At 36.9% G+C, this 23,189-nt stretch overlaps 1 protein-coding gene across 11 annotated transcripts in view; it reads right to left on the minus strand.

The window, feature by feature from the left end:
- The window catches only part of DMXL2 (Dmx like 2), a 179,341-nt gene that overhangs the window by 5,643 nt on the left and 150,509 nt on the right, over window positions 1–23,189 (minus strand). For 5 of the 11 annotated variants that reach the window (XM_006050775.3, XM_044925010.1, XM_025295585.2 and 2 more), the window contains 14 exons: window positions 22,901–23,028; window positions 20,416–20,664; window positions 16,461–16,639; window positions 11,618–11,748; window positions 11,067–11,152; window positions 10,450–10,651; window positions 9,323–9,440; window positions 5,749–5,811; window positions 4,869–4,955; window positions 4,664–4,785; window positions 3,353–3,491; window positions 2,624–2,684; window positions 2,362–2,489; window positions 575–652 (listed from right to left, as the gene is read on the minus strand). In XM_006050775.3, the coding sequence (XP_006050837.3) occupies window positions 575–652; window positions 2,362–2,489; window positions 2,624–2,684; window positions 3,353–3,491; window positions 4,664–4,785; window positions 4,869–4,955; window positions 5,749–5,811; window positions 9,323–9,440; window positions 10,450–10,651; window positions 11,067–11,152; window positions 11,618–11,748; window positions 16,461–16,639; window positions 20,416–20,664; window positions 22,901–23,028 (1,771 nt within the window). Of the gene's footprint in view, window positions 1–574; window positions 653–1,196; window positions 1,248–2,361; window positions 2,490–2,623; window positions 2,685–3,352; window positions 3,492–4,663; window positions 4,786–4,868; window positions 4,956–5,656; window positions 5,812–9,322; window positions 9,441–10,449; window positions 10,652–11,066; window positions 11,153–11,617; window positions 11,749–16,460; window positions 16,640–20,415; window positions 20,665–22,900; window positions 23,029–23,189 lie in introns of those variants that run through there. The other 6 variants (XM_025295587.2, XM_006050776.3, XR_326843.3 and 3 more) reach the window with 6 other exon arrangements.

The following is a 23,189-nucleotide window of genomic DNA, read 5'->3' on the forward strand; positions in this document are numbered from 1 at the left end:
TACAGAAATGACAAAGGCCAGAGGGTAGATTGAAGGTCACTTCCACTTCTATAAAGACTTTATGACACAGTCTATAATGTATTAATTTAAGAGAAACATCTCCAGACATGCTCATCTGCATCATCAAATGACTGAAACGGGATTTGGATTAATGGATGAAGTCGCCTATGGGGACTGGTTAAAATCTAGTAAGTAATATTCTGGAGAAAATTGGCATGCATGGAACTGTCTGGTTCTTATTATAGTACCTAAAATGAATCACTATAAAATTCTATCATTAAGAAGTTAGAGATTTCAAAATGGATAAAAGTATAATAGAAATGTATCTTAAATAGTACTACACACATGGAAGGTCCCTAAAAATTTTCAAATACAATGGTTTTCACAGCTTGAAGGATGACCAAAGTCTTTGGTTATTTTGACCTAGAATGAGGGCAATGGGTGCTGGGCTGTGGTTCCTGGCAGAGCGGTCCCTTTCCCAAAAGATCTACCAGTAGGATCTGCTGTCTGAAACAAACACTTCACAAACAAGGCAGCCTCTGCATGTACCCCGGGAATACTGAGTGATACTTACCACGTAAGGTTTAGGATTTGACGCAGTTTGGTTTACTTGCCAGATACTCAGAAAACCCTCTCCATCTGCAACACCACACTGTAAGAATAGTGTAAATATTAAATACAGCTTCTGAGTAGCCATGTCAAAGCTAAAATCATCTGTGGTGGATTCATTTTGATATTTGGCAAAACTAATACAATTATGTAAAGTTTAAAAAAAAAACAACAAAAGGAGAGTCACTCAGTCCTACTTTACCAACATCCTGCCTGTACGTACGTTCCTGCTGCTGTAGTTCTCAGTCAGTTCAGTCGCTCAGTTGTGTCCGACTCTTTGTGACCCTATGAATCGCAGCACGCCAGGCCTCCCTGTCCATCAACTCCCGGAGTTGAGCCAAACTCATGTCCATTGAGTCAGTGATGCCATCCAGCCATCTCATCCTCTGTCGTCCCCTTCTCCTCCTGCCACCAATCCCTCCCAGCATCAGGGTCTTTTCCAATGAGTCAACTCTTCGCATGAGGTGGCTAAAGTACTGGAGTTTCATCTTTAGCATCATTCCTTCCAAAGAACACCCAGGGCTGATCTCCTTTAGAATGGACTCTCAAGAGTCTTCTCCAACACCACAGTTCAAAAGCATCAATTCTTCAGCGCTCAACCTTCTTCACAGTCCAACTCTCACATCCATACATGACCACTGGAAAAACCACAGCCTTGACTAGACGGACCTTTGTTGGCAAAGTAATGTCTCTGCTTTTCAATATGCTATCTAGGTTGGTCTCAGGAAACCCCAAGTACTGAAAATATCCTGCCACCTTTTAAAGGCTTTTCCATGCCTATTTCACTGCTTTACTCCAAATTTCTGTAGTATAATTTAGGGGGGGGGGGCGGGAACTGGCTTCTCTCAGGTGCCTGACTTCACACAGGGGTACCATCAACACATGCAACAAAAACAGAATTCTTTACAATCACAGAATATTTAGTGTATCTGTAAGTGGATGATTAATTGATCCACACAAAATTCTGTGGATTTATGCTCTTATTGAGAGCCAAAGGGCTATATAAACAGACACCAAACTGCCTCAGTTCAGTCGCTCATTTGTATCCAACCCTTTGTGACTCCATGGACTACAGCATGCCAGGCTTCCCTGTCCATTACCAACTTCCAGACCTTGCTCAAGCTCATGTCTATCGAGTCGGTGATGCCATCCATCTTATCCTCTGTCGTCCCCTTCTCCTACCTTCAATCTTTCCCAGCATCGGGATCTTTTCCAATGAGTCAATTCTTGGCATCAGGTGGCCAAAGTATAGGAGTTTCAGCATCAGTCCTTCCAATGAATATTCAGGACTGATTTCCTTTAGGCTGGACTGGCTGGATCTCTTTGCAGTCGAAGAGACACTCAAGAGTCTTCTCCAACACCACAGTTTAAAAGCATCAATTCTTTAGCATTCAGCTTTTTTTATAGTTCAACTCTCACATCTATATATGACTACTGGAAAAACCATAGCTTTGACTAGACAGACCTTTGTCAGCAAAGTGATGTCTCTGCTTTTTAATATGCTGTGTAGGCTGGTCACAGCTTTACTTCCAAGGAGCAAGTGTCTTTTACTTCCATGGCTGCTGCCAACATCTGAAGTGATTTTGGAGCCCCCCTAAAAATAAATCTCTCTCTGTTTCCATTCCAAACTGCCTGCTAAGCTTAGATCTATAGTGACTGAATTTGTTTTTAGATGTAGCTTTACTAGCCATTTATTCATAAATATCCACAATTATTTTCAGATGAATTTAGTAGTAACCCCCTAGAACTAACCTTGTTGCCCTGTGAATTAAAATATAATCTTGTGACTCTTGCATTGCCGGCTTGGCGGAAACAGATAAGCTGCTGAGGTCGTGTCCACTCAAACATTCGCACACTGCCATCCTGTGCACCCGTAAGATCTGAGACACAAGAGGAAAAGCAAAAACTTAAGATATAAAGCTCAAGAAAGGGTTCCAATATTTCCAATTCTATAAGCCAGCTTCAAAATTATAGAGGCCACTCACAGTTCTTTGATAATGAATCAAACACTTACAGTACTGATGAACTGGGTGTGACGTCATTCTTTTAACATTATGGAGATTTCTTTTCATAAGCTTTAAAAGAAGATGAAAATGAATTTATATTGTGGCATCACAGAAGAGATAGGAAGGATATGCTTCAGGCCACATCTAATTCTATAATTCTAATAACATTTATTCTCTCACACTGGATTAGTACTTAAATAAACCCTGTTGTGGATTTTCTGACCCCCTAAATACGTGACACTTGTCTGAACAGGCTGGGGAAGCACAGTCACTTGATGGCTTGGCCCTGGTCTGTGTGGACTGTGAGGACACCAAGCGGCTTCATCTAGGGATAAAGGGAACTCTCCTCCAAGTGCCCGTCCCTGAGGACAATCAGAACTATCTCCAGATTCTTCAGAGCAGAACATGAGAATGGGACCCCTTAACTACCATGATTAACAATAATGTCATTGGTGCACTTTTCAAACACAGAGTAGACACGAATTCCTTTCCGTCTGTTTACCACCATGTGCCTCTCAGTTTGCTCATTTATAAAATGAAAATCACCTAGGTTGTTACGAGAAAAAAACAAGCATGCACCTGACACATACTCACAGCACGCTAGCTAGCATCATTGTGGTTACCACCTGCTGGCCAGGGCTCAGATCTGCAGCCCACCATTCCTCTGTCAAAGTGACTTACACCTATTTTTGAGCGAGTCCATATCCAGAAACCATACCTAATAGTAAATGACATACCACACTAGCTCCAGTGCTAGTCTGTCCACTGCCCAGCCATGGCAGAGAGGAAGATGGATGCACCTGACTTGCTGAATAGGAGGTTGCAGTGGGTTGATAAAGAGTTGTAGTGGAACCACGATAATCAATATCATCTGAACTGTGGAAAACATTTGTGTGTTACTGTGAAAGTTCCATTTTTCAACACAAATTCCAATTACAGACCTTTTTATCTACCCAAAGGACAGTCTTTATTTTAAAAAAATAAAATGAATAAATATCCATGAGGAAAACTTAGGTACAAGTCCCAATCATTGCCAATTTTAGTACTGGTTAACTTTTTGCATTTAGGCAAAATGTAAGTTAAATGTTTGGGGGAATTTTGTTGTTGTACAAATTAGAGCAAATGTTTGTTTTGAAGTATTTAACACAGATTGGCTTTTTATCCTGTATAGAAAAAGACTGTATGTTCTCTTCAAGTACAGATACCCATTTATAAAATTCATACATTTTGAAGAAATCTGAGTTAAAAGTTTTCCTAGAGTGAGGTATTAGTTATCACATTAAAATGTTAATTTTTAATTGTTATATAACACAGTTCCATCTACCCTGTAGTATGACTGCAACTTAGTTATATTCTATACTAACAAGCGAGAACCAGAACAGTGGAAGAGGCTATCCTGGCACCATTCCCAGTACATAAAATTTCCAAGAGTCTGGAGAAAAGAGGGAGGGCAAACGTGGAGGAGACACCCCAAAATAGGAAAGTGTTCCTGCACTCTTGGTGCAGTGTCCAGAGTTTTACTGAAAAGTAAGGCTGTCTACATTTTTATCTTAAAAAAAAAAAGGTATGCTTATAAGGAGATATGTAAGAAGAAACACTGAAAATTAGTATATATGACTCAGTCTACTTAATATATTTGTGTATTCTGCTTTTTACAGTAATTATCCAAATCAGGTAAATTTATTTATCACTGTGTAAATTTCTGACATTTCTTTGGAGTTAAAATGTCAGTAATTAGCATTAGGCTTTGAGGATTATTCTGACTCAAACCCTAGGAGTAGCTCAGGGTCTAATGGAAGAAGTAGGAGTACTTTGTATACTGAAGTAAAGGAGAGCCTTTATTGGGAGCTAAACCAATTATGTTTGTCTCCTTCCCAAATGAAGGGAGACAGACACAAATAGTTTTCGAGACACTTCAAATCACAAGCATAACCATTTAATAGACTCTTTGAAGAAAGCTATATTTAAAACTGACTACTATACCCCATGCAAAGTGTTTTTGGTGTTAAAAATAAATAAAATAAATTGACTATATAAGATAAGCAAACCTTTTGGATTCTCTGTCATATTCTTCTCCAATCCATATGTATGACTGACAGGCCAGTAGAGAAGTAATATCGAGTTCTTGTACATCATGTGTTGAAGCCAAAACAATTTCATTACAGTTCGCCTATAAAGCAAAGGCAGAGTCAATAACTAAGCAATTTCACTAAATCAACGTACTACATTCTTCATAATAACTGAAGCATTTACCTTATTAATGGAAAATGCCATGATCATATCTGACTCTTTATGAATGATTTTTGCCTTCCCACCTGGATAGCCCAGATCTGCTTCAACCTACAAGACACATGTCAGCAGTTTTAGTTGTCACGGCACAGCTTTATAAAGATATACGTATGTCCCACAAAACTTCAAAGGACAAGAAGAAAATGTAGCAGCAGCAAGAAAGAAGGTACCAATAATTTTAGTGTGTTGATAATTAAATGTGGAACTAGCTTTGATTCTCTGATGCCCTGCAATCACCCCAATTACAAAATTTCCATTTGATTACAGGATATTGAGTAACTGTCACAAAAGATTAGCTAACATAATTTTCATTAGTGTTTGTAACAGAAAATGTGTCTCTTGTCTCTTCCCAAAGTGCACAAAGACATAGCAGCAAGAATGTGAGAGAAAAAGACAGAGAAAGACAGTGGAGTCATGTAAGAAATGATATGTTTTTAAATAAGGGTGATGAGATAGGAGTAAGAAGTTGGAGAGAAGAACAGTTAGAAAGGAATGAAGGAGATGGATGAGAGGCAAGTGTTATGCTTAGAGTCAAAGGTGACAGGAAGGCAACAAGAGGCAGAAGCAAGAAGGAGGAAGCATAAAACAATCATGCTTTAGAACAGATTTTGAAAAGGGACAGAAGTGAAGACGGGACAGGAAGCAACAAGGAGAAGAACCAACTGCAAGAGAGCTCAAGCCTGACACAGTGGAGCCTCTCCTACCCTGTGCCACTGAGGTGTGTGGGAGCAGTGAGCACTCTGACTAGTTAGCCAGCTGGGCAGATCATGGTTAGTATCAGAGATGAGGGGTTAGCTCCTCGAACTTTAAAGAATGAGCTAAATTTGAGAGCATGGAACACTACCTTGATGTGGCAATCTTCTGCTACGCAGTTTTGTTTGACCTGCTTCACATGTTCTTCTATAGACTTAAACAACACCACATCGTCACAAATGCAAAACACACGCATGAAACGGAATTATAAAAAAAAAAAAAAAAAAAAGAAAATCTTCAAATTGAAATGGACACTCCATCACTTAAAGATGGTAAAAATGAATTTACAAGCACAACGTTAAGAATTAAACTGAGTAAAATGTGATATCAGATAAAACACAACACAAAACAGGCAAAATTTATGTATTATACATTTAAAAGCAATTTCAAAATAAAAATTCATTAAATTCATTATTTGTATGTCAGTTATATAACTTGTAAGTTCTAACTGTAAACTCAAAAAACCCCAAAATTTTGAAAAATAAAACCTATTTATACAAGCAGATGCATTCTCTACTATAGATTCCTATCCTTATAGGGGTTTATTTCAAGTAAAAAATGAAAACTTTTTTTTTCTAAACACAGATTAAAAGTACATTCTTACTCAGAAGGAATATATCCATGAAGAGAGATTCAAGGATTAAAATTCACATCAACCATTTACTAGACATAATTTTAGGATTTTTCTCCTTACTAGTACATGTTTGATGAGCTGAGGCTTGGGAAAGAAATCACACAAATAACTTTGCTCCTGGTTGATGACGGGACCATTAGGGATGCCTACAATCAGAAGTGGTATTTCTGCTCTGCTGTGGAAACCGCTGAAGGTTTCATCGCAGCAACATATTCCTCCTAATACCAAAACTTCCTGAAGTGCCTGCTTCTCTTTCAGCCAACATGCCCAATGCCCCACGCCTTCTGTGACTGTCCAAAGGCTGCTGCAGCTGACGCTGAAGGAATGGGACCATGTGTGCAGAGGGTGACTCAGCAGAAGCCAACTGCTGAAGACCCTATCCACCTTTAATCAAGGGGCTAAGCTTCCCACACTTACCAATTTCACAAAGACTTGTTCTGTAGAGTAGTCTCTAACATACTCAGTGAGTAAACATATCTTCTAGTGATTCTAAAATTTCAGCATTTCTCAGAATTTTATTTTTATTAAGTGATTTTAAAAAAATTAGCCAAAATTTTAGCATTCTTAAGATTATTTTGCCAATTTTGGTCATTAATTCACTAGATTTACCAAACCTATAGACCACCAATATCCTATTTAATAATCTAAAAAGATAAACCACTCTTATTATATGGGTAGTTTTAATAAATTTTGCATATTTCTGAACTAAATTACCAATTTTATTTTGTCCTAACAGCCTTAACATTGTTTTTATAATGTTTTTTCATAAATGAAAACCATTTTTTCAGCAGATCTGTGCTAGTCAACACAGAAGCCACTAACCACATGTGGCTGTTCAAACAAAATTAAAAATTCAGTTCGTCAATCACACTAGCCATATTTCAACTCAATAACCGCATGTGGCTCAATAACCACATGTGGCTGATGACTACTACACTGTACAGAACAGATACACATTTCCATCATCACAGCAAGTTCTACTGGACAGTACTGAACAAGACACTGGGCTTCCCAGGTGGAGCAGTGATAAAGAACCACTTGCCAATGCAGTCGACACACGAGATGGGGGTTCAATCCAGGGTTGGGAAGACCCCCTGAAGAAGGAAATGGCAACCCACTCCAGTATTCTTGCCTGGGAAATTCCATGGACAGGGGAGCCTGGTGGGCTGTAGTCCATGGAGTCACAGAGTCAGACACAACTGAGCGACTGAACACGAAGCACGAACAAGATATTGATTTCATTCAACCATTTAAATTCAAAGGTACAAAAGGGTACATGATAAAAATTCTTCCATGTAAACCCCCAGCCATGTACTTCCCATGCTGGAGCCAACCAACACTTACATAAACAGCATTTTAAGAAACGTTCAATTTATGTCTGTCCCACGTCCCTGTACCTGGAGAGCCTCTTCTGGTAGAAAAACAGAAAAGTACATACAGCTTGGGCTCCTGATTCCAAGAGCACAGAGATGGAGGGACATAGAGAAGTGGAGGTAAGGGGCAGAATCGGGGAGACTTTTGTTAAGAATGAGGGAAACCAGAAAGGAAACAACAGATCCTGAATCTCAAGACAAGTACTGAGGGTCCGATCAACCTTGACCCTGGCTTCCTACAGCACTCTGAGGCTCTGATGATTCAACAAAACAAAACTGTCAGAAACCTTATGAACAACTAAAGCATACTTTCAAGAAATCAGTCAATAATTTGAAGAACTAACACTCAGAAAATTGATCCTTCAATAAACTGGCTTGAACTGGCTTTCTGTGAATAACAGAGCTCTAATTAAGCAATATCTTTTAAATCTATTTCTTAGACTTTCTATATCTTGTTTTATGGGATTTGGACTCAGTATCACTATAGAAAATGCAGTAAACAACAGATTAAATGAGAGGAAATGAATATAGCTCTGGGGTTCCCTCAATAAAACCCTACATCAATAATTTCCATACCACTGGAGTCTTTTGTTATTAAAAAAGCTTATAAGATACAAAAGAATCCCTATACTTCATTCCTCCAGTTCCTCACTTAAGTACATAATTTTTAAATCCACAGAAAAAATAAATGACTGTTGACCAGAACTGACCACAATGGCCATCCAAGTGAGTGAATGACTAGTGAAAAGAGTGAGTCTGGTTCTGCTGCCGTAGGCACGGGGAACATGTGAGAGGCAGTTCTACTTTCTACCTTGGGAAACTGAACCACATAGATTGTCCCTCTTGGTGTGAAATATAATTCATTTTTCTTTTCTCACTGTTTTTGTTTGCCAAATCTTTAATCACATCTTACACTCAGAACACTCTTCAAACTGCTCATTAGCTCATTAAATAGCCAAATGGACTGAAATGCTTATATAAACCATCTGTGTACCCTTCATTTTATAATGAGATCATTTTAAGGTCAAAAGTGCCACTCTCTCAAATTCATGGTTCTTCTTGAACTCTGTATGGCATTACATTCCTAACTTATATTTAGCTTAAAAATCACCATGCAGTGTAGAATCTCTGCCTCACTTTTTAAAAGTAATCTCCTTCATCTCACATTTGTTATTTCTGTAGTTTAATCTCTCTCACAAAATTATCTTGAATTTGTTGCTTCTACAGTTTATCCTGTTCATTTCTAAATGCTAAGTAATAAGTAAATAAAGGGTTATGCTGCATTTTCAATTAAATGATATTTGGAGAATCATAACATAGAGTATACTCATTTATATATTAAATTCCCTAAGCCATCCCTCACAATGTTTGTTACATGTAAAAATCCCAATGGCAAATATTATAAAGGACATATCAACTTTCATTTGATTATACCGGATTTATCCAAGGACCTATGTTGTTTGATTGTTATGAAATAAAAATTGTAAGTTTTTATCTTAAAAAAATTCTCTCAAGTTTGGTACAATGTTACCTATGATGTATGAAAGATAATGAGTTCAAACCAAAAGTAAATTTCAAATAAATCAAGCACTAGAATCATTAGAAATGTTAAAGAAAACTAAATGAAAATTATGAGAGAATTTTTTTTCCCAAAATACCTCACTCTGCTTTCTTTTCTTAGTGAAAATATATCTCATGAATGTCTCTTGAAGTACTTCTTGTTTAACAAGAAAATGCCAAAGTCGTTTGACTGGAAGTGCAGAAGAATCCCGGGATCTAGTTAAAAAAAAAAAAAAAATGTATCACACTATTTTAGTATATAGAAAATGTTTCATTATTTGCAGATAATTTTTCAAAACCTCCATTACTGCAAAGAAAATATAGCATTAACCTCAACAAAATTCAATGTTTCACTTTGAATTTTTAGTTCTATAAATCATTCCTTCATCTGGCAATTAATTCTCTAATTACTGATTCTCCAAATGGACAAGCTGAGCTGAGAGTCAAATGAATCTCTTTTTATTCTCTTTTTAAATTATTCTTTAGGTTGGATCTGCTGGTTATAGCATATCACCAATAAATATAAAGTCCCACATTTAATTTTTAACAGCCTAACAAACTAAAAAGCCTTGATCTTTCAAGTTTATGAGCAATACTCGACATCATGGCCAGCTGCCTCAAAAAACAGGATGCTGCTTATCAAAAGGGGCTTCCCAGGTAGCATTATCGATAAAGAACCCATCTGCCAAAAGACAATAAATAAGAGGTTTGATCCCTGAAGGAAGGGATGGCAACCCATTCCAGTATTCTTGCCTGCAGAATCCCATGGACAAAGGATCCTGGTGGGCTATAGTCGATGGGCTAGTAAAGAGTCGGACATGACTGAAGTGACTTAAGCACACAGCACACAGATGAACAGATAGAAGATCAAAACATCAATAAAAAAACCTTACTGTGTTTAGCATTAAATTACAGACAAAAGGTCAGTAGCATCTTATTTGCATATGTAGACTGTTATCCCAAAGCATTTAAGACTTCTTAAAATGATGACAAAAATAAAGGTTTCTTCCTGATTATAAAATTCTATATTGAAGCATAGGTAATAGGGGAAAAATAATTTTCTATCCAGAATTCAGATATTTTCTTTGGCATATACTGCTAGAAACGGGATTGAAAATTCAAAGTCATGCATGGTTTAAAGGCTACTGGTATAATATTGTGCCAAACTGTCTTCCAGAAAGGTTAAGCCAAGCTACTCTTATTAGCATTATAAGAGAATTCTTACTTGAATGGAGTGTTCTCAGGTTCTAGCATTGCTTTATTTCGAAGACTAGCTGGTCCAGCTCCAACTGAAAGGTCAGTTGGATATGTGTTGATATAGTTGGGGGGAGGACCTTCAAAATGATCCATTTTCTCTTGTAAGATCTGCTCCCAATTCTCCAAGTTTTTAATCACAGCAATACCCAATGGTGATGTTACAGGCAACTCTAAAATGTAATAGGATATACTTTACTTTGATTAAAGATGTCGACCATCCCCACATATTTACAAAATCCAAGTTGTTAGAGCCAAACCGTCTGAAAATAGAAACAAATCTGAAAATGTTAATCTAACATCATTTGGATTATTAATGCTTTGAACAAAAGACCAGCTTTCTAATATGAGCTGAGAAAATGTTCCACTTCTACAGGCTGGTTTCCTGCTTTTTCTTCCAACCTTTCAGGTGGTCAGTAATTCTTGCCATGTGAACTAAAAACCACACACTGGAACCTAAGATAAACAAGACACCTCATAACATCTCCAATGCAGTTTTTGTTTTTTTTTTTTTCCAGTTCTTTTATATGGATCTTGTAACAAGAAACTTGGTAATTATTAGCATTAATTTCCAAATTCCAAACTTACCAGAAAATTCCAATCCAGCAATGGGAAAGAAATTCCTGACATTGTGAAGTGCAAGCTTAACCATTGTCAAATGTAGAAGAGCCCAGCTGTTCAAATAGGATTAAAAAAATTCTGCTTAATTGAAAAATAAAATCATGAGAACATAGTACTGTGTCAATTGTTTGGCCCAATCTCCCACCCAGAAAATAAGCTGTTTTTTCCTAACCATTTACTACTAAAAAAAAAATAGTACTTTTGCAGTCTCTGAAAATAAAAGATATGCAACAATGGAAAGGGTTTTATTATACAGCCACATGGAATCTAATAGCATATCAATAAATTATGTAATTTTTTCCTCACTAAAAATATTTTTGCCAGCTATTCTTTGAAACAAGATGTGAAATACTCTACTATCTAGCAATTTACCTCAAAAGTAAAGAATTCCTAACCTGAAAATATAAGTCGGTTCTTATACAAATTCATGATATAATAGTAATGTTGCTTAAAACCAGTAATATCAGGAATTTTTACAAAAGAAAAGGCAGAAAGAAAAAGAAGAAAGCCTCATTTACCTATAGGAGTTAGGGTCTTGGTGCTCCTGTATCTGTATATCTGAAAAAAAAGCATCATCTTCTTCTTCATCACTATGAATGCTTTCATCAGAATCATATATAACTCCACTATCAGACAAAGGGAGAAATGGCTGCAATAAAATGTGAAGTTATTTTTGAATGTATAATTGGGTTATTTTTATCCTAATAATTAACATTTAAAGTGGTATCAATCTAAATTAAAATTTTCTTTTGAAAATTATACTAGACCTGGGAAAGTCAAGAAACCAAGTTAAAACTCTCAGATTCAATAATAGCTACATACAACACAAATATTTTTTAAATTAATAGTCTTTTTCTTATATATCAGCAACAACTAGTTCAAAAACTCTGAAGAAAAAAAGGTAATTAAGAAACATAATACCAAAGGAAAAAACTTTATGACAACTGTGAGACCTACTGGTGAAGGAAATTACAAATCCCTTTAATGGAGCATTAAAAATAATGATTCTTTAATTTATGTGTTTTAGGTAATTGCAATAAAAATTTCCATAGGGATTTCTTTTCCTTTTTTGAAACTTGATAATGACTGTAAAGTTCACAGGGAAGAAAAAAATAGGTAAGATTAGCTGAGAAATCTGTCTAAAGTGAAAGATAAGGTTTCTTAGTGAATATTAAAATCAGTAATTAAAACAAGTGCAGTCTAGCAATTGATCGATGGAAAAATATAGTCCAAGAAGAGTATATAAATAAGAAATTAATGTATGACAAAGGTAACATCTTAAATTGTTGGGAGGGAAGGAAAGACAACTACTTGTAAGGGTGGGAAGAGAGGATAAGGAGGGCACCAAAGTGTGATTCTCACTTCACTCAAGATGAACAGGAGAGTTAAAAGTTACAAAGAATGAGGAGGAGGAGGAGGAGGAGGGAACAAAGGGAGAGGAGAGGATAACAAAAGCAAATATTTATTAGTGGGAAGAACTTTGCTTAAAAACAATGTAACATCATTTTATAAAAATAAGTCGCTCAGTCATGTCCGACTCTGCACGACCCCATAGACGGCACCCAACAGGCTCCTCTGTCCCTGGGATTCTCCAGGCAAGAATACTGGAGTGGGTTGCTATTTCCTTCTCCAAAAGTATGAATAGACATGACTAAATAAACTTCCTAAAACTTCTGTATGTTAAAAACACAAATAAAATTAAAAGGCAAATAAACTGGAAAAAGTATCACAAGTAAGATAAATTGCTAATATGCTTAATAAATAGTTCATTAAAAGTAAGAAAAATATTACAGTTTTAATAGATAATTTAGTTAAGAACATGAACAGTCAGTTCCTCAAAGTAGAAAACCTAATGGCTGTAGATTCATTAACATTTTTATATCACTATAACAGGAAATAAAAATTTAACCAAATTAACAAAAACGAAAAAGGAATACATAATGAGAGTAAAGTCATATGTGTGCTCACTATTCTCAGAGTATAAATCAGTAATCTGGAGATATATATCAAAAGCCTTTGACCCAGTACTTCTTAATTACATAATCAGAATGTGAATAGGCTTTTCAAAACAGATTATTAATAAAAATGAAAAAATAAATATAGCAAAAAGCTAATAGGAACATGGCTATGTAAACTATAACATACTCATCAAAATGAATAGTTATTTCACATGATTCACATTTTGAGATAGATTCTTAATACCTAATTTTTGATAATTTAAAAAAATTCAACATTTGATCAGCTAAGTCAAAATGTGTCTATGCAGCAACAGCTCCGAAGTATTTTGGGGCAGTTTGATACCTTTTATATCTGAAGCAGCCTTACCAGAAAAGAGAAAACCTAAAATTGACAACGGAGAAAGCAATGGCACCCCACTCCAGTACTCTTGCCTAGAAAATCCCATGGACGGAGGAGCCTGGTGGGCTGCAGTCCATGGGGTCACTACAAGTCGGACATGACTGAGCGACTTCACTTTCCTTCTTCACTTTCATACATTGGAGAAGGAAATGGCAACCCACTCCAGAATTCTTGCCTGGAGAATCCCAGGGATGGGGGAGCCTGGTGGGCTGCCGTCTATGGGGTCACACAGAGTTGGACACGACTGAAGTGACTTAGCAGTAGCAGCAAAATTGACAAAGTAGTATTTTTAAGACTTCAAAATGATAAATGATTTTAACAAACAAAATTTGCTTCAAACTAATAAACTTAAAATCTGTAGGGCAAATAAAAATGCCCCTTTCCTTTTGAACCTCCTTCCCACCCGCCACCACATCCCACCCCTCTAGGTTATCACAGAGCATCAGTTTGAGCTCCCTGCACCATACAGCAAATTCCTACTGGCTATCTATCTTACATATGGTAATATGTTTCAATACTACTCTCTCCATTCATTCTACCCTCTTCTTCACTCACTGCATCCACAAGCCCATTCTCTATGTCTCCATCGCTGCCCTGCAAATAGGTTCATCAGTAACATTTTTCTAGATTCCATATACACACATTAATACAAGATATTTTTCTCTTTCTGACCTACTTCACACTGTAAAATAGGCTCTAGGTCCATCCACCTCACTAGATCTGACTTGTATGTGTTTTTTATGACTAAGTAATATTCCATTGTATATATGTACCACAACTTTTTTATCCATTCATCTGTCGATGGATACCTAGGTTGCTTCCATGTCCTGGCTATCATAAGTAGTGCTGCGGTGAACACTGGGGTACATGTATCTTTTTCAATTATGGTTTTCTCAGGGTATATGCCCAGTAGTGGGACTGTTGGGTCATATGGTAGTTTTATTCCTAGTTTCTTAAGGGATACTGTTTCTCTATAGTGGCTATACCAACTGACATTCCCACTAAGAGTGTAGGAGGGTCCCCTTTTCTCCACACCCTCTCCAGTGCTCATTGTTTGTAGACTTTCTGATGATAGCCATTCAGACTGGTGTGAGATGATACATCATTGGAGTTTTGATTTGCATTATAAAATTTCCAGCAGATCCTTGCTTCAAGCCCTTGACATTTGAAATAGTTGGATACTTGATGAGGAAATTTAACTTGCTTCCAGCATTATAAAAATCTCAGCTTTATAAAATGTATCTACTCATGGAGGTACTTTCTCTAATTTGGGATCAAAATATAAAATGTTTACACAGGATAACTGCAGTGGATTAAAATATTCAATACATAAATCACATTGAAATCCATAATAACAAAAGCCACTTGCTTCCTCTAAAGGATGCTAGAGAATCAACTCATCACTCTGAAAACTGGTACAAAAAGCAAAGAATAAAGCATTTATCCTGTATTTCTCTTTCAAAATGCACTTCAGGTTAACCAAATAGGATGAATAAGGAAATATTTCAGCAAATAAATAAAACTCCCCAAATTCATGATAATGGATTCAAGCAAAGATCATCAATTAACATCCCAAAAAAGAATGTTTCCTGGTGGAAATACACAAAACCACCTATGAAGTAATCCTGTACTCCCTTTTCCCTACCTAATCATGGTGGAATGTGATAATGTCTCTAAATTTAACTCTCACTTTACAGAAAAACAGAAAATCAGAGGAATATGGTCAAAAGACCAAACACAGGGATGCCATCAGCAAGCCACTGAAAAATTTTAAATGACAAATTTTGGGGCAAAAAAGGGGCAGGGGTAAATTTAACAAAGTGAGGTGGGGGTGGAACCTACAGATTAAACGAGACTTAAGACGTATCAACCAACTGTAATATATGAATCATTCTGGATCCTGATTTAACAAACCAACTATTCAAAAACATTTAAGGTATAATGGGGGAAAATGTGAACATTCTCTGGATACTTGATAGTAAAGAACCGTGTGTGAGTGTGTGTGCATGTAAATTTGAGTGTGTGTGTGTGTGTCTATGTGAGAGAGAGAGAGAATGCTCGTGTGTTACTGATTCAAAACCCTTCTTTTTAAAAAATACATAATGAAATATTTATGAATGAAATTTCATGTTTGGATTTGCTCCCAAACAATCTTGGGAGTGGGAAGAATTATAATGCAACAGAGGTAAAGAAGGAAACCTATCAATAGAATGTGAAGTGCTCAAAGCACCAAGTGCAGAAAAGCACACACCCAACACTGTACAAAACGGGACTGTGTAGGATCTAGTCACCATGAGAATTCTGATCCCCAGAGAAGTTCCTTCTGCTGTGGAGAAATAGATATGTCGTAGGGCCCCATGAAATCCACGGTCTGATGAAACTCTGAAATATCCATCCACCTTCTCCTGCTCTAATTTCATGCTAACCAAAGTAACTACTGACAATCAGAAGGGATGCTGCTGCTAAGTCACTTCAGTCGTGTCTGACTCTGTGGGACCCCATAGACGGCAGCCCACTAGGCTCCTCTGTCCCTGGGATTCTCCAGGCAAGAATACTGGAGTGGGTTGCCATTTCCTTCTCCAATGCATGAAAGTGAAAAGTGAAAGTGAAGTCGCTCAGTAGTCCCCGACTCTTAGCGACACCAAGGACTGCAGCCTACCAGGCTCCTCCATCCATGGGACTTTCCAGGCAAGAGTACTGGAGTGGGGTGCCATTGCCTTCTCTGAGAAGGGATGCTAGATGGCAGATACAAGTATTCCAGTCCCTAGAAAAGGACGATGCTGATTATGTTAGTAAACTGAGTTCTGGTTTATACCTAAGTCCCATATGATTTTAATTTGTCTCAACCATATCAAGTGTCTGATCATTCCTGAATGATTATTCAGCTTCTGGGGTTGAGAGATGAAATGTATGAACTATGGTGATTGAACCCAGAGGCTGCCCCATCATTCCTATGTGATGCAAACAGACACATATAAAGCATGCGTTCCTCAGGCCCCTTACCTTTGCAACAAAATAATCCCACATACTAAGTTCAGGAGGAATAAACTTTTCTTTGTAAGATGGTCTTTCTGCAGGCACAGGTGGTGGGGTAGTGTCCTTTACAGGTCTTCCAGGGACCAGCATTCGCATGTTAAACCTCCTACGGTGTTTATCTATGTCTTCAGAAGGAACAGGAGGTGCTGAATTTAAAGACAGGGAAAAAAAAAATCCCATTCTTATTTTCCATTATTAATTCAAAGAGTTAACCTTTCTTTTCAGCCTTGCAAAGAACATTCTTGCCATGTTTTTGGTTTCCACTAAATTACTTGTATCTGTGCTTATGAACTTTTCTAGTCACTGCATCAGTTTTCCAGCAATCATGACAGAGATGTAGATGAGGATAGACTATAAAGGATTAACTTGCAATGAAGCAGCCTATGTACCATTAATATACGGAATAAAGATTCAAGCAATTCTATATACAACGTATCAAATAAATGATGTAGATTCAACAAGTAGTAAACAGAGCACATGAGGGATTATTTCTGGCTATGCTGTTCAAGAAAGAGTCACTGAATGAATATGTAGGATATAAAGCATGCCTTAAAAGAAAAGCAGAGGCTCAACGTGAAAAGAGGAAGTTGACACCAGAAACAAATGATCAATGGCTTGGCTAAATGAGGAATAATTTTCTTTTGCTAGACAGGTGGTCAGGGAGGGGAGTAACACGGATACTCTGGAGCATGGGCTAGCCTGTGGATAGAAAGCTAGGAGCTCATCCTGTGGGCCATTCTCATGAAGGCATCTTGAATGAGGCACGTGGTGAGGTAAAGTCTACACGATCGATGAGGATGGAACGGCCTGAACTAACACAGTGGGTGGTAAAGACCGAAAGGCAGGTTTAGATGTGAGAAATACATACAAGGAATATCAAAAGGATTCAGGACTAATTGGATATGAGATAGCCAGGAAGAAGTCAGCGTGGTCCTCTCCTGAGGCTCCCTGTCACAGAAAATGATAATTCTATCTCAAGTTCTCTTTGATGAACATGATCACTTTTCACTCTGTCCGTCACTAGGCTACACCACTTTTATCTTTTTTTAATTGAGGTGGAATTTACATGAAATTAACCATTTTACAATGTACAGTTCAGTGGCATTTAGTACATTCATACTGTTGTGCAACCAACATCCCTATCTAGTTGCAAAGCATTCTCACCACACCAAATGACAACTCCACACTAATCAATCACTCCCCATTCCTTTCTCCCCCTAGCCCATGGCAACCAATATGCTTTCTGTCTCTACGGATGGATATACCTATTCTGAATATTTCATATAAATGGAAGCATGCACTGTGTGACCTTTTGTGTCTGGCTTCTTAAACTGAGCATCATATTTTTAAGGTTCATGCTGGTTATAGCATGTGTTAATATTCACTCTTTTTTATGCTGAATTACGTTCCATTCTACTTATATACCACATTTTGCTTATCCATTCACTCTTGATGGTAACCCACAACTATCTTCTGGGAGAAGACTTTTTTTTTTTTTTAATTTTTACAACATTGTGTTGGTTTCAGCCACACAACGATGCATATCAGCCATAATTATACATACATCCCCCGCTCCCTCGCCTCCCTCTCCTCCCCCTAGCCCAGCCCTCCAGGTCATCACAGAGCACCAGAGTGGGCTCCCTGTACTACCCAGCAACTTCTCACCAGCTATCCATCTTACACCTGACAGTGTACGTATGTTGGTATTACTTTCTCCATTTGTTCCGCTCTCCCCCTCCCCCACTGTGTCCACAAGTCCATTCTCTACATCTGCATCTCCATTCCTTCCCTGGAAACAAGTTCATCAATAGCATTTTTCTAGATTCCATACATATGTGTTAATATACTATATTTGTTTTTCTCTTTCTGACTTACTTCACTATGTATAATAGGCTCTAGGTTCATCCACCTCACTAGAACTGATTCAAATTTGTTCTTCACAATTATCTTTTAAGTGGGCTATTTCCACAGCCTCCCACATGGGCTCCCTACTTTTATTCTTTCACACAGACTATTTTCCACCCAGCAATTAGAGTGGGTCTTTTAAACATCTACATCAGATTACATCACTCTTCTGCTTAAAATCTTCCAGTAGTTTCCTATCTTCCTTTAGAATAACAGTGATAATAAATGACCCATGAAGCCCTAAGTGACCTTGCCCCCAGTTACTTATCTCATCTCTGACCATACTCCCTGGCTCAGGATAGCCATCTGGCCAGCACAACAGTTCCTGGAAAAAGTCAAGTTAGTCCAACCTCATGACTTTTGCACTCACTTCTCCATCTGCCTGAAATGCTCTGGCCCTAGGTATCTGTACAATCTGATCCCTGACTTCCCTAGGACTCTGATCAAATGTCATCTATTCAGAAATGTGTCTTTTGACCACCCTAACTAAAGTCTTCCCACCCCCTTTTCCCTCATCATTCTCTGTCTACTCACTCTGCTATATTTTTATTGCAGTTCTTACCATACCTGAAATACTATTATTTGTTAATTGTGTGTTTACCTCTACTAGGTGTAAGCGTCATGAAAAGTATGGAGTTTGTCTGTTTTGTTCACCATACCCCAAAACCTGGCATATGGCAGGTGTTCGTGAATGTAAACATGAATATGTCCTCAGAAGTTTAAGCATGATGATTTGATGAGTGAATTACCATGAAACAATAATAGAAAACTCAGGAAGAGAAAAGAAGTGATTTGGGAGGAAAACTTTTCAATTTACAGTGGAGTACAACTGGAAAGGAAGATGGAGATGAGTCATCCATATGTAACAGGAGTGGAGACAATGGGAGTCAGTAAGATCATCTCCCTTACTTTGATTTACATGGGAACTTATTCATTTGATTCGATCTTGGGCACCAAGGACACAGGTTAGAACCTGTGCCTTTAGCTAGTGGCTCTCTGAGCCACTATCTCATCATCTGTAACATGACCATTTCTATGGATGAATTAAGACAGGCAATTTCTGTGTTACAGCACCAAGGTGGAAAACGTTCCCATAGCATCAGTCTATACCTTACCATCCTACCATCTTAAAAAGTGGACTAAAAATATATTCTCATCCCTAAGAAAAAAAAAAAAAGAGCACAGAAAATGGAATTCAAAGACCATGTGCATGATTGGAAGAGGCTGAGTATGACCATGAACTTAATCTGAAGCCAACTACTGGTATACTCTGTAAGAACTATGAGGATTTATCTAAATCTTCTCTACTTAAAAACTTTTTTCTAAAACTTTTAAAAAATAAGTGTGATATCTTAAAAGCTGAGAAAAGAATGTGGGTTGCAAAATAAAATAATTCTCAATTAATATTTCTACCTTTTAAACAAACACATCGCTAAAGAAAGTTCTAAAGAATATTGACTAGGATACAGATTAGCTTACTATTCCATAGTTAAGAAATCTTTAACTTTCCATGCTATGTTACAGATAACACCCTTAATGCTTTTACTTACTTCAATCAACAAACCTTGAGTGTTTTTCTTATATATGCCTATATATCATGGCAATAAGTTCAGACCTAACTCAACTTTGTGCATTACGGAAAGTCCAAAAATTTTAGCCCAGTTATTTATGATAATGACCAAAACTTATTAATAAAGCTTTTATAAACTCAAAATCACCATGATAAACTATAAAAAAATAAAAACCATCCTTTTCCACGACCTCATTCCTCAACACTATTTCCTCACTTAACTTTACCGTTCCTTTTTTCTTTTTTATTCTTTTCAAATTTATCAAAAAATGTTACACTGAAACTGTACTCTTTATTCTAATATGAGATTATTTATTATTCTAAGACTGATTATACATTAAACATCACTGATTTTCAAAACAAAAATTCTTAAAACATTAAATCTTTAATTTTCATATAAGAAACTATTTATACTTATATACATTATTGTTATCAAATTTATCTTACCTGAAATATTTTCAGATTGTCTTTGAGGCTTCACAACAAGTTTCACACCTCCTCCAAAAACAGCAGCCCACATTCTGTTGTTTAATGGGTGGGCTGCAAGTCGAAACAATTCATTGGAGGAATTTGTGGCAAGAGCATGTATCAATAAACTCAAGTACACAGCGACAACAGCTTCACACAACAAAATATTCAATTTTGGCTGGTCTTCATCTTGGGCTGAACTCAAGAGATTAATAAGTGAACTCACACCTGTAAGGGTATATAATATTAAAAGAAGTATATCAGCATAAAGCTCCAGAAGGGAAACAAATCCAAATCTGCAACTGAACCACAATTATGTATCTATATTATACTATATATATAGTATCAATATACACACATGGAGATATATATAGATAGATAGATAGACAGATACACATACAATTCCACAGTTTTCATCCACTTATGCATGCATACTCAATTGCTTCAGTCGTGTCCAACTCTGCGACCCTATGGACTGTAACCCACCAGGTTCCTCTGTGCATGGGATTTACCAGGCAAGAATATTGGAGTGGGTTCCCATTTCCTTCTCCAGGGGATCTTCCCAACTCAGGGACTGAACCCAGATCTCTTACATCTCCTGCAAAGCAGGAGATTCTGGGTTCAACTGCAGAGCCAGGAAGATCCCCTGGGGAAGGAAATGGCAAACCACTTGAGTATTCTTGTCTGGAAAATCCCATGGACAGAGGAGACTGGAGGGCTATAGTCCACGGGGTCATAAGAGTTGGACACGACTTAGTGACTAAATCACCATCCATAGTTTGAACAACAAAATAAATGATAGAAATTGTTTATAACCTACAGACTAAAACAGGAATCCATTCATCCACAATGAAATAATAAATGAGTGAATAAACAAAAAGAAGAGAAAGCTCTTCCTTATATCACAATTTCAACTAATACATAGAAAGAAGCATAGAATTAGAAAATCACCACTGAGTAATCTCCACAGTTATATTTGATTCAGGCAGGAGTCATCATTGAACATTATAATTAGCAGGTAAAAGTATGACATTTTACACAATCCTCAAACACTCTCTTCACAAGATACTTATGAATTGCAAAAGAGAATAGTTTTACAAAGGAGAAATCTGGCAGAAACTACCACACAAAGTGGTCAAAGTTAATGGCACCAGTGCTGGGACCAATGTGGCATCATGTGCCTCTTGCTATTTTGCTCTGAGAAGGGTACAATCTCTCTTCATAACCTGAATCTAATATTAACATCAGAAAAACTGAAACATAAGAACATTCTAAAAAATAATTGGCTAGTACTCTTTGAAAGTGTCAAAGTCAAGAGAGACAAAGAAAGGAGGACTGCATATTAGAGGAGATTCGTGAGACAATACAACTAAGAATACAACATGGAAGACTTCAGTGAGATGATTGGTGAAACTGTCAAAAAAAAAAAAAAAAAAACCCTACAGGTTAGACAACAGTACTGTATCAATATTAAGATGCTGAATTTCCTAACACATCCTAAATTTTGGTAACAATGTTATATTTAATAAGAGAATGCCTATTTTTAGGAAAGATAAACTGATATGTGTAAAGGGGCATCATTTTTACAACTTATCCTCAAATATTTCAGAAAAAAGTATATATATATATCCACACAGACACACAATAAGCGAGGGAGAGAGGAGGAATGAATGATAAGGCAAGTATGGTAAAATGTCTACGTTGGGAAATTTGGGTGAAGATTATACAAAAATTCTTTGTACCATTTTTGAAACTTTTACAAGTTTGAAATTCAATAAAAAGTCAAAACAACAATGTTTTGAGAAACATGTATAAAAGAATTTTAAATACACACTCTGAGTCTGTCACTTCCTTCATTGCCCCTCTTTACAAAGATCATTAACATGTAATCATAGACATAGATAAAGAGTAGAAATTTATAAAACTACAGTAAAAATTAAATGACATGGCAAATGAGGAAAGGATGATGAGAGTAGAGGTTTGAAATAACTGATACTGAGAGTGAGAAAGAGCTAACCAGAGGGAAAGGACTGGCAGACACCATGACATATGTGTCACAGGACGGTCACTCCTGTCCTAAATATACCAACATCTTGAGAATAACTGTATTCTGACACATCAGTGAAAAAACCTGTGTGATACTGGCTCTCTAAGACTCTAACTCAGGATGTCTAAGGATAAGAAACACAATTGTGCTCACCCTTGGGAAAGATGTTAAACCTTGCTTTTTTTATGCTGGTCAGCACAGCTGGTTTTTGAAGCCTTAACTTTCTGAATCTTCAGACAACATTACAATACTTAAGAATTCCTAATCCATGGCAGAAAATATCATCAAAAACAAACAAACAAAAAGTGATTCACCAAATCCACAAACAACAATCAGGGAACCAGTTAGTAGTTTTGTAAAAAGGAGTTTCCAAATAGAAAATTTAAACAAATATAAAAACAGCACTCGAGTTCTCACCGGGCCATTGAGCAGGAGAAGAATTTGGTGTTGCATGTTCTTCAATGCTTTCTGTCCTTAGTCTTCGACGATCACTTAAAAGAAGCCCTTGATAAGCCATTCCTGTAAACTGGTTTCCTTCTGTTTGACTGCCAAACCAAACAAAATTCTGTTATTTATCGTCCACAGAGGTAAAAAGCAAGTATACCTTAAGCACACTTTTTAAATAACTGTAGCAAAAACAAAACTCTTAAAACTGAATTCAATGTTCCAATAATAACTTATTTCAGAAAGTTTTTTAAATTAGTTA

The sequence above is a fragment of the Bubalus bubalis genome, chromosome 11 (genome assembly GCF_019923935.1).
Source record: "Bubalus bubalis isolate 160015118507 breed Murrah chromosome 11, NDDB_SH_1, whole genome shotgun sequence".
Lineage (NCBI taxonomy): Eukaryota > Metazoa > Chordata > Mammalia > Artiodactyla > Bovidae > Bubalus > Bubalus bubalis.